The following is a 13,144-nucleotide window of genomic DNA, read 5'->3' as shown; positions in this document are numbered from 1 at the left end:
TGTTTGATTTTGATTGAGAAAATATTAACATAAAAATAATATAAGATGGCTAATTTTATAATTAATTTAATTTAATTAAAACACTCATAAGATTTTATTGATTTGAAGATAATTGAAATTATATAAATAATATTTTGTTTGAATATAAATTATGAAAAGTTTGATTGTTTAATATATATATGTGTGTTACCTAGACCTACCTAAGTAACACATTATTGCATGATTATTTAAAGTTATTAGCTTATATTAACACTTTTGATAAAGTTTATTTACTTTAAAGTACAATATTCTAACTTCTAAGTAAGTATATTGAAACTAGAGCTGAGAAATATAAAAGTTAATAAAAATAAAATTAACTTATTTGAGTAACTTAAATTGAATTATACTTAAGATATGAAATATTATTAATTTGATTTTCACTAAAAAAAAAAAAAGTTTTTAGTTAAAATGAATAACTACTAGAGTCGTGCTAATTTATTGTGCTAACTTATTAAATAAAAAAAATAAAAATAAAAACACAAAATTAGAAAAAAAAAATACAAAGTCAAATAATATTGTCTTATTCATAGTTAACTTTTAATCATTTACAATTACATGCTTAAAAACAAACTAGCTAAGCATACTTAAGTAACACAATATTGCATGATTATTCAAAGTAATTAAATTTTAACACTCTTTTACACCAAGTTCAATTACTTCAAAGTACAACATTTTAAGTAAAAGTATGAATCAATGAATTAACAAGAGAATGCATAGAATCGATATCAAATGTCACGATTTTAATTTTCACTCATTTTTTAAAAATTTGATGGGAGGTCATAAATATGATAATGATGTTAATTTACTAAATAACAAATAAAAACACAGGGAAAACAAATGAAAAAGACAAAAATTGAACAAGAAAGTGAAGCATTTAATATAGTAGAAAATTTATATATAATATTGTTTCGAACTTATAAGGGTAATTTTAAGTGACAAAAACCACTCTTTAATATATCAATATCACATGTTTAATTTTCGTTTAAAATGTCTTAAATTTAATTGAGTCATTAGAGTTGTAATAGAATATTTAATTAAAAAAAAATTAAAACCAAAATTCTTTTCAATTTTGAGTAAAGCAAATGTAATAAAATTTAAAGTTTATAATCACTCTCTTAATAGCAATTTTAGACTTATTATTTTTCAAATAAAATCATACCCTTTGTAACTTTTCAATCTGACCTACCTTAAAGAATCTGTCCATCATTGTTTTTACTATACAACTTTCATTTGATTCCTCTATTGAATTAAATTAGGCCACCCATCACTGTTCTTACTACAACTTTCATTTGATTCCTATATTGCAATAAATTAGGCCACCGACAAATGTTAGTGATGAATTTAAAGGTGTGGTGGTAGTTCATTTATTGAGCCACAATTAGTGTAGGGGCTTTAAATTGACAACATGTTAAATCAGGTGCATGTGTGGGTGGGTGGAACAATTATTTTTGAATTCTTAATCACCAATGCAACCATTTACTTGTCAATGTTAATTGTGGTTAGTAGCCATATAGGCATGTCTGTTTTTACAGGGTTTTGGTAAAAAAATATATTCAATTCAATTTTAAAAAAATAGGTTTTTAAAGTTTAATAATCATTTTATCCTTTTAAATAGATGAACTTGACTGATGAAAAAAATATCAAATATTAAGAGTAATTTGATATTTTGATGATATAAAATGAGTTATTTGATTAATGAAATTAAACGATGAAGAAATCGAGTTTTGAGTAAAAATATAAAATATATATTAAACAAGTTATTGTTTTACTTGTTTAGTTCAATTATAGCTAGGTATATGTATTTCAATACTCACTCTTTCGTTAGAAAAAATTCGATATCATTATAGAGGAATCCTTCATTTACAAATTTATTTTATTGTCCTTATCTACGATTTCATTTTACGTTAGCATCGATTACAAGATATATTGTACCAACATATGGAGGTGGCCTAAATCATTTTCTCGACTTTATCACCGACCGACAACTAATTTTTACCTTTTATCACATTTCTGTGTTGATTTTATGTTACTTTGCACGGATTTGGATTTGCACGGGCATGACTCCAACACTTAAACTTGTTTGGGCCCTCTAAGGACACTCGTGGGTAGTAAAACTTTTTCACAACTAAGTTTTATTAGGCTTGTTTTCGATGTTGACATGTCGCTTTATTTGGGATTCATGCTTGGTTTGGTGATGAGTTGTGAAATAATGAAAATGACATTGATCTATGGCTAGTTGTTGTCTTCATCCTAGGATAATTTATTTATTTTGTATAGTGTTTTATCTAGTTATATATTCCTTTTATCCTCTTAAAGAAATTTTATTTAGATAGTATTTAGAAATGATCTTTACCAAATATAAATGAAAATAAGATTATTGTTCTAAATAAACAAATAATTTGAAAAGTGACAACTAATCAACAATAAAAGACAATAAAACAAAATCAATGGTAGAGAATATACAATTCAATAATGTGACATTACTTCTTTTTATTTATTTTTTATATTCAAAATTACAACTACAATATATTTTATTAAAAGAACAAATTCGTCGAGTTTTATTTTGACTAAAATACTCTAATTTAATTAGAGACATGATAGTGAAATCATGCTACATTTTTAATAAGATAATTTATATTGAAAACAAAATATATTCATATTTTGAAAAGTTAGAAATTACCTTATACTGGTTATTTCTCTAATTTGTTTGGTTTTATATTTTCTAATTATATATATATATATATATATATAATTATATGATTTTATATAAACAACTAGTTAATATAAAGTCTAACTTATTATTATTATTCATTTAATTATACTATGAAATAGTTGAAGTTATCAAACAAGCATAGGCCTACATTTATGTATTTTCAAATATAGTACACTGCAAACATATGACCGTGCAACAGTCTTAATTAAAATTGGTCGGTTGTTAGACATAATGTTTCTACCTCTACTGTTAAATTGTGAATTATTGTGTATATTTCTAATTAAAATATTCATACATTTACAATTTCATTACAAAAATAGTAAACTTTAAAATTAGAAGTGAATTTTTTTATTATACTGTATTAAATTATTTCCGAAATAGTGTTAAAAGTTTATAGTGTATGTTTTGCTTCACTATATATATATTATTACTATCCTACTTATGGTGTGATTTTTTTTGTTTATTTTAGTATAAATAAATTTTGGATTTATATTTCATTTAGATAATTACAATCTTAGCAAAAATGACATACTTTGATCATACTTTTTATGGATTGAGATTATAATTTTTCTTTAATCTGTCATACAAAATATTTAAAATAATTATGTGACTTTTGTTTTATGATTCCTATTATTTTTAAAATAATTGTAAATTTGAATTTTTTAAATAAACATAACAAATATATTTAATCATAGTCAATAAGGGTCCCATTTATTTCAGGAAAAAAAATATCATCTTTAAATTATGGGGGGTGATAATAGATGTTTCTGTGTAAAATGTTACATCAAACAAGGCATAATATAATCTATATAGAGGTGAAAGTTGCAATCTTTGTTTTCCTAAATAAAGTTACTGGTTTTGGACGGTGTTGAAAATGAATGCATGTTTTTATATGGTGTCGGTGGATTTATCACTATTTTTAATTAATGTTATTTATTCAATTATGATATTATATATTTTTATTTTCTAAAAAAATGTTTCTTATGAATGTACTCATGATTTAATTTTATGTGATTTATTAACGATTGAATGTCAAATTGGGCTAGTCTTATTGGGGTGATTTAACATTTGGACAATTTTTTTCAAATCTCACAATTTAATATTTTTTATTGTACCAAAAGAGTTTTTTTTTTTTTACGGCTTCAAACGCTAACTTATTATTTACGTGAAATTATAAATAAATAAAATATCAATGTCAATCATTTAAGTACCGAATTTCAATGAATTGAGAGTTTTGTTTACCGATTATATGTAAATTATTAATTCAAATGCATTTACTTAAATTCGGTAGTTAAATTACAATTTGAGCTCCTTAGTGTTATAATTATACAAAATAAAGTTTTATTTTAACGATTTCAAACGTCGTTACGGTAACGTGAAATTATAAATAAATAAAATACCAGTGTCAATAATTGAAGTATCAAATTTTAGTAAACGGAGAGTTTTGACTTTTGACTACCGATTGTCTGAAATTCACTAGTCAAAACTTTTTATTAACTGAAGGTAGTTAAATTCTTGATATTAATTTTTATTTATTTATAATTTTACGTAAATAATACGTGTTTAAAACCGTTAAGATAAAACTTTATTTTGTATAATTTTAACCGTTCAAATGGTAAAAGTTTAACCGAAGATGTCGGCATTTCAATTTAACTCCAATTATTTTATTAATATTATTGTTGAAACATCTTATATATTTATATAATAATATATATATTTTAATTAATTTATGCAAAACTTGATTTATATTTACTTTGTCACTAATCATATCCTGTTAGCTTAGTCCGAAATTACTCATTGTGTGTAAATTGATTAGAAAATCTTGATAATAAAACAAAATATTGTATATTCAATATTAAGCTTGATAAATGAGTTAATATTTAATGAATTAATATTTTAAATAAACATACAAATAAAATAAGTGTGAACTTAAATACTTCAATATATTTATGAATGATGATGATAGTCTATTGATAGGTTTCAACAACTAACTAGGTCATTTCTCTTTCAGGTCTCTATTATAATAATTATTATTTAAAAATAAGATTTAGATTATATATATTTTTATATTAAAAGTCATTGTTACAAGAACCAATAATCTAAAAATCCAAATGGGTCATTTGTCTATATTAAGCAATTTTCTTTATTACAAAATAAAAAATAGACAAAAATAATGTATTACAATTATAAGATTAGACATTTTAGTATTATTTATTTGAATTGAAATATATATGTATTCGAGATATAGCGAATATTTGATAAAATATTGACAGTCTAGACTTGAGGGGATAGGTCTTCATCCATAATATTCCTAGTCTTTCAAAATGTAGAATATTAATATTATTAACTCTTGATTTATGATTTATCTTTAATTTTAAAAATATCTCATTTTCTATAACTAAATGATTAATCGGTAAGGTATAATTTAATTTTCTATACTTACCTCGTATCTTAAAAAAATTAAAAATAAATAATCGGTATATATCAATATTATACCTTTATACATAAAAAAAAAACATATTAATTTAAATAAAAAATAATTTAATATTGTCATTACATAAAAGTTACACAAAACTAAAAATAAAATATTTATCATAAAATAAAATATTTATTTTAAAATTTAAAATTCTTAGAAACTAGCCTATGTCAATAATTAAATTTAGTTAAAAAAATTAAAATTAACAAGAACAAACATAAATATAATCTCCAAGTTAGATTAAATTGGAGAGTGCTTTGAATTTGAGATAAACTTGATAACATATAAGACTTCATTTGGTCTATCTTGAAAAATAAATAAATAAACACTTTATAATAAAATATAATATTATAGTATGATTTTATTATGATTTGATTTTTAATAATAATATTTTTATAATTAATATTTATTTGCTTATAAGTATTATATATATTTTAATTTATAAATATTATTGATAATTCGATATATTTCATATATTTTGATATATCAAAATTTTAAAAATCTCGTATCTTTATCATATCTTACATTTTTTTCAATATATCAAAAAAATTAATATTTTTGGTGGCACAATATTTTCAATATACCTATAATATTGGTAATTTTTCCCCCCTTCTAATTGTATGTGATAAATTGATGTATTATTTTTATTAGTGTTTTAATATTGGGCTAGTTTGATTCAGCTTATTTTCAGCTTATTGACGCCAGCTTATCCAGCTTATTCTTAGGTACGTTTGATAGGATCTCAGCTTATTTAATCGTTAAACTTATGTTTGTTACAACTTATACGTCCAACTTATTTATTTTTAATATTTTTAATATTATTTAATAATTAATATTATATATAGATATAATGTTATATATATTTATTAGTTTAATTTTAAATATTAATAAATGATTTAAATTAAAAAATATATATATGAAAATAAATTATATTAATATATTATTTTTTTAAATTTTTTGTTAATATATAATTTAATTATTAATAAATGACTTAAATTAAAAAATAATATATTTTAAAATAAATGATATGAATATATTGATTTTTATAAATAGATATATATATATAAAAGTATTTAATAATATATCTTTTTCACATTTTCACACTTCCCTTTCTGACATAATCTTTCAATTGTCAATTTTTTTTTTTTACTCACACTCTTAATATTATGAATTCATCTTAATTAATTGTAATTAGTATTTTAGATAATTAATTAAGGCTAGTTTGACTTCTAAAACTATAATTATAAATAAAAAATATCAAAGGGTATTTATATTTCATATTTTGCTTCATTATTTTATATATTAAGATACCTATATTATAAATAATAAATAAAAATATATTTAAATGTATATTTTTTATTATAATAATTTTATATAAAAATATTAAAAATATATAAAATAGATGAGAGAATGAATAAAATGATTAGAAAGAGATTAAATAGATGAGAGATAATTAGGGATGGCAACGGGTACCCTACCCACCGGGTAGTGAAGTACCCATCCCCGAACCCGATTTTCAAATTACTACCCGACCCCGAACACGACGGGTATCTCTATTTATATCCCCATCCCCGATTCATCGGGTACCCGATCCCCGACGGGTACCCCATTACCCGATATTAAATATTAAAAAATTATATTTTAATTAACTAAAATTATATAAATTAAATATAATATGTTACTACAAAATATAATTAACCTAAAACTATTAATAAATATTATATCCTTAAACAGAAAATCATCCACACTATAAAATATAAATTCATTCCTACTACATAATATAAACTCATCCATACTAAAAAATACAAATAAACTTTAATACAAATAAACTTAAAAGTGATAGAACATAATTCTTAATTAAACACAAAAACTTCAAATATCATCAAATTAGTTCTCACAAAAAACATCCTTTTTGAATACACTTCTTCAACACATTTAATTACAACCTACAAAATCAATAAAAAACAATCAACATTAACAAATACAAAATATACTAATAACATACCTCAAATCTTTGAAAAACAATTAATTATTTAGAAAATAAGGATTAATATGATTCTTTTACCTGGTCTTATATATTAATATTTTTTTAAAAATATTTATAAAAATAAATAACTAATATGTTGAACTATTATTCCCTAAATATAGTTAAACATAATATTTAAAAAAAAAACTCTTTTATTTTTAAACTAATACATTGAACTAAATATAAAGAACTTTTAATATTCCTTAAAAAACTCTTTTGACCCTTTATTTTTTCCTTTATTAAATTATAAATTATTTCATAAAAAATATTTAATAATATTAGTATTCTATTATAATTTAGAATCCTAGTTGGTTAGTTGTGAAAATCCATCTAAATTTATATAATGTTTGATGCGATTTATTTAATCTGAGTCAAATAATTGATAGACATATTATATATAATGAAAGTATGCCTAAATCTATAAATAAAAAGTCTATAAATAATGAAAGTATTAGAGCATCTCTAGCGCATGACCTGTGCCCGCATGGGACAGCGTGGAAAAGGGCAGGTCATTGGTTTTTTTCATTTTTTGCATTGTAGATAAAAGCAAAAAAGGGCAGTGCCCTCGCTGGTCATGCCCTCCTCTGACTTTTTCATCATTATATAATATAATATATTATATAATATAGGAATATTAGTTATATATTTAATTATAATATTTTTTCCTACTATTTTATTTTTAAGTAACATTATAATAACATTAAATAAATATATATTCTAAAATTTTACTATAAGATAGGAATATTAATTATATATTAAATTATAATAATATTAATTATATATTTAATTATAATAATATTTTATTATAATATAGAAATATTAATTATATATTCTCAAATTTTCCTATAATATAGGAATATATGTTATATATTCTCAATTTTTTAATATTATAATATATTTTAAATTATAAAAATATTTTATATTTTCTATTAATTATATTAATATGTTTTAAGGGTGAAATTTTAAATTCTCCTATAATATATATAATATAGAAATATTACTTATATATTTAATTAATAAATATATTTTTTAAATAAATTAATATATTTTTTATTAATTATATTAACACGTGAGTTTAAAATCTCAAATTTTCCTATAATATAGAAATATTATTCCTATATTATAAATTAGTTATTTATTTAAAATATTATAAATAAAATTTATTATTTAGATAAGAGGGCGGGCGAAAGCATTGGAGTGTTTTGGCCAAGTACAATGTGTGCCCGCTTTCTGCTGATGTGGAATATTGATTTCACAAAATAAGAGGACAGAGGTCTTGTGCGTTACTGATGCTCTTATTTACCTACTTGTGTTGTAGACTTGTAGTCATGTAGATCTTATAGAAAAAATCAACTTTGTTGCTGTTAAAATGGAAAAGAAGCTACAAAATAAATATTGAAGATTAAGTAAACAAATAAATATAAGATTGTAAAAGTTGAAGAACAGACTGAAAACATTACTTACTTGCATAGTTATGTAACTTATGTTGAAAAGAAGAAGTTGAAGAAGATAGAAGTTGAAGACTCGAAGTCTTGAAATAAGGTTGAATGGAGATATATGAGAGGGAAACATTTATTACAAATTAATGAAATTATGTTAAGTGTGTATGATGTAGGTAGGAAATGATGTTAAGAGTAATGATAACATAATTAATATATTTATTTAATGATAGTTAGTTAGTAGTTGGAATTTGATAAGTCACTTAAATTTTATTAATATTTATTAATATTTAATATATTCGGGTATAGGGTATCGGGTTTGGGTTTCCAACACCCCATCCCCGACCCCGAACCCGATCGGGTACCATTTTTTACTCCCCATCCCCGACCCCGACCTCGAACCCGATTTAAAATACCCGAACCCGATCATCGTGTACCCACGAGTATCGGGTATACGGTGAATAAAATGATTAGAAATAAATAAATATATGAGAGAGAATGAATAAAAAAATATTTAAAAATGATGAGAGAGAGAAACGTTGAGATTATCATCTTAAATGCTGACATTATAATTTTAAACGTTAAGGATAGAGGCAGAGAGAAAATTGAGTTTAAATACAAAAGTGTGTTTGATTGTAATTTTTTGCTTGAGTTTATTACGCAAAGTTACTGTAGCAGCTTATTACGCAGACGCTCATACGCGGCTTATAAACGCTAAATCAAATCAAACATGCCCATTATCTTTGAAAAATAAATTTTGAATTATTTAAAAGAATAAAGATTGACGGTTATTTTAAGAAAATAACTTTTTTTTTAATTTTTTATTTACAATAGGAAGACTTATAGCTTGTTTGATATATTGATTTTTAGTTTTTCCAAGATTTTATTTTAAAATTTACCATCATTTCAAACATCTAATTAATCATTTTATATATTTAAATATCAAAATTATTCTTTATTTAATTATATAACATTGATTTATCTTTAAAACTAAATGATTTTTTTTTTTACTTTTAATCTTTAAAAACTAGTTTTTTAAAAATTTAATCAAACAAGATTTTTTTGGAAAAACCTCAATAACCAAACAAGCCCTTAAGAGCTTGAATTAATATATATCATAAAAAAAAGGACATTAGTCACTTTAACCAAACTAAATGATAAATAATAAATTCTGATTTAAAATAAAATCAAAATATTGTAATGTGTAGTGGATCAAATGCAATTGATAAGATTGAATTTAGAATATTTGTCAATCAAAAACCTAACCAGAAAGATATAATTTTTTTTCCTAGTAATTGATATTTTTAATGCATATTTTCAATAAAATGACTTTGTAGCTACTTTGATTTTATTATTATTATTATTAAAACACACCTATCATATAAATATTAAAATATTTTTATTTTATTCTTATAAAATTTAATACAAAATATATTATAATAATTTAATCAATTAAAAAAACTCACTTTAATTGAGAATAATCATATTTAAGTTTGTGGACTTGTGCTTTAATAAATTAAAACTTTAAATAATTATTTTTCATTAATTTTTTACCCATCAAATGATAAGGATATTTTAAAAGACTAAATGTCACGGTTTAATTTTCACTTAATAACATTTTTTTTAACCTCATAGTCATGTTAACCTCAAATATTAATATAATAATAAAAAAAAATGACCACAAATTGAAATAACCCAACATTAAACAAGCAATGTTTAAGGGACTTTTGTTGGATTAGTATTATATTGAGACCAAATTGTAATAAATACATTTCTAAAGGACTTGATTAATAATTCTAAGAATCATCCAAAAAAAATATCAAATTTGCTTTTAGCTTTACCTTTGCTGAAAATTCTTATGGGAAAGACGAAAAGGATCTTCATCAGAACTCAATTCATTCATTGATTCATCTACTAAAATTTATGGCTAATTCTCTGTTGGATTTACCTTCGTCCCTCAATTCTTCTCATTTGGACGCTACCCATTTTCAACACACTCCTTTTTACTGGTAAATCTCTCTCTTTCTCCATCCCTACAACGAAACTTTAATCAAGATGTTAAGTACGAGCTTTCTGTATTCTGAAACCGATTCTTTTCTGAAATCGTTTCAGGGTTTATGATTACTTCACTTATGTGGAGAAATGATTAATCTTAATACATTCTTTTATATTTAGATGATTTTGTTGTAGTTTACCAATGGGTGAAACTGATTCATTTGATCTCATTCCATTTGTGTTTTCCTTTTTTTAATTTAGTGAAGAAAATGTCTACTTGCTTTGCAAGAAATTATGTAGTAGTGGCATAGCTGCTTCTGAAGGATCTGACCTGTTTGTTACCTTCATCACCAATGAGAACAAGCAGGTACATATTATTGGTCTAATGGGTTTATTTCTTATGGGTATATATACACATATGGTTGAATATGAATCCCATTAGAATATTATCATGGATATTGATTGATTTGATGATCCAATATGCTTTCCTGCTTCTAATTACTGCCTTATTCACTTCACTCTTATGCTACTTCTCCTGCTTATATATGATGTTTCTTTAGATTTTGACCTCCTTTCTCGTGCTAGCTTTAATCTTCATTCAACTGTTCTTGGCTGACAGACTAACTCTTCACATGACACATAGTATTTGATTATAGCTAGTTTGGTTATGTTTAAAATCATTGCTTGGACCTAAGAGACCTTCAATTCCCATTACGAAAGCTTTGATTTAATGGGGTTATTGACTGTGGGGGGTTGTGCTAGCTACCTTTGGGAATAAACCCGGGTAAAAAGTTAAAATATATCATTGCTGGGACCTTTCTAGATTTGAGATTGCAATTCTGTTAGGGCATCACGATTTCCCTTTGTTTATTATTGATGCCAACCAATTCGAATCAACAAATAGTGTTCTTCGAGACTTGGTAGATAAAGTGTTTATATTATTAGAAATCACCATCATGACAACTCTATTAGTTAATACAAACTTTTCTTCTTCTTTCTAAAACGTGTCCTTATAGTTGAATGTATATATGCCATTAGTATGATACAATTATGTTTACTCAACCTAATATAAATAACATCTTACTATATTCAGGTTCCACTCTGGAATCAAAAGGCTAGTCGTAGAGCTGATGGAATGGTTTTGTGGGATTATCATGTTATCTGCATCCAGGTAAATACAATATGATCTTCATTTTCTTGTCTGTTTTCATTCAGAACAAATCAACAACTGTTATTTTATTGGGGAAAACCGAAGCTTTAATAATACTAAAATATGAACAATTCATTAAGCATTTTGGAAACTGCTATTTTTAGTCACAATCTTTGTTAAAACACAATACCATTGAAAAATTGTCAAAGTTAAAACTGTTTTGGGACATGATTTCTCTTTTGCCACGAACCCTATTTAAATTAGAGCGTTCTTGTAGCTATCGAACCTGAAATCTTTGTTCTTTTAGGAAAGACCTTAGTCACTTGAGCTACCCTGGTAGTTTTTTTGGGTCATGATTTTGATTATAGTGAGTTGTTTTTACTGGGCAAATTATTTTCTACATAATTGTAACATTTGACAACATAATAAATGTAGATTTTTTCCGGTTCATAATCTAATCCAGATGATCGAGATGCATCCCGAAACAGCCCATTATCTATGGTTATTCTGTATTATGGTGAATTAATTAGTAATGTTTAAACATTGACAGACAAGGAAAGAAGGCCAGCCTTCTCATTTGGTGTGGGATTTAGATTCAACTCTACCATTTCCTACACCATTGCCTACTTATATAAAGGAAACTTTTCAGCCTTCTTTTGCGCTCTTCTCTGAGTTTCAGAGGTAATGCTAATCCTCTGTGCGTGAACTTTTTTTTTTTCCGATTAAGCTAAATCGCGAGGATTTGAATTTCGAAATATCACGGATAACTAATTTGACATCAATTTTAAATTTCAGACTCTTCCGCATTATCCATGCGCCCACATTCATTCGTTCCTTTGCCTCAGATAGAAGACACATGAAAGATCCTTCAGGAAACTGGAATTCTGAACCACCTGCTTATGAATCCATTGTGGCTGAAGGTAATAAATAGAACTATATAGAATTGATCAGACTATGAACTTAGAGCATGATTTTGCGAATTTCAACAAGATTTCTCGAGGGCTTGTCTGATTTGATCCATTTAAGACGTTTTTTTGAAATTGTTTATGCTGCAGATGGATGTGTGCACAATCTGAATGAATACCTTGACATATCTACCACGGAAGTAGTGGAGAATGTGGGAGCTGCTAATTCATTGAATGCTGAATATACCGAGAAATTGGGTGTTTTGGTTGAAGAGAATCGATTAGAGGAAATTATCTCTTCGCTCTCGCACTGTCATTGTTGAAGTTTGTCGCATTCCTATACTTAGAAAAAGGTCTGGAAATGAAATTTGTGATTCTTTTTTGTTTATTTATTTAATGTA

At 24.3% G+C, this 13,144-nt stretch overlaps 1 protein-coding gene across 1 annotated transcript; it reads left to right on the top strand.

The window, feature by feature from the left end:
• Window positions 1-10,533: 10,533 nt before the first annotated feature.
• On the top strand, window positions 10,534-13,140 carry LOC124936063 (protein N-terminal glutamine amidohydrolase). The gene is made up of 6 exons (XM_047476520.1): window positions 10,534-10,702; window positions 10,950-11,055; window positions 11,782-11,859; window positions 12,389-12,519; window positions 12,634-12,758; window positions 12,894-13,140. Exons 1-6 carry the CDS (start codon window positions 10,617-10,619, stop codon window positions 13,064-13,066), a joined length of 699 nt encoding a protein of 232 aa, XP_047332476.1. The 5' UTR covers window positions 10,534-10,616; the 3' UTR covers window positions 13,067-13,140.
• The last annotated feature ends 4 nt before the right edge of the window (window positions 13,141-13,144 follow it).

This window comes from Impatiens glandulifera, chromosome 4, assembly GCF_907164915.1.
Source record: "Impatiens glandulifera chromosome 4, dImpGla2.1, whole genome shotgun sequence".
Classification (NCBI taxonomy): Eukaryota; Viridiplantae; Streptophyta; class Magnoliopsida; order Ericales; family Balsaminaceae; genus Impatiens; species Impatiens glandulifera.
This window is presented reverse-complemented; position numbering and strand designations above follow the sequence as displayed.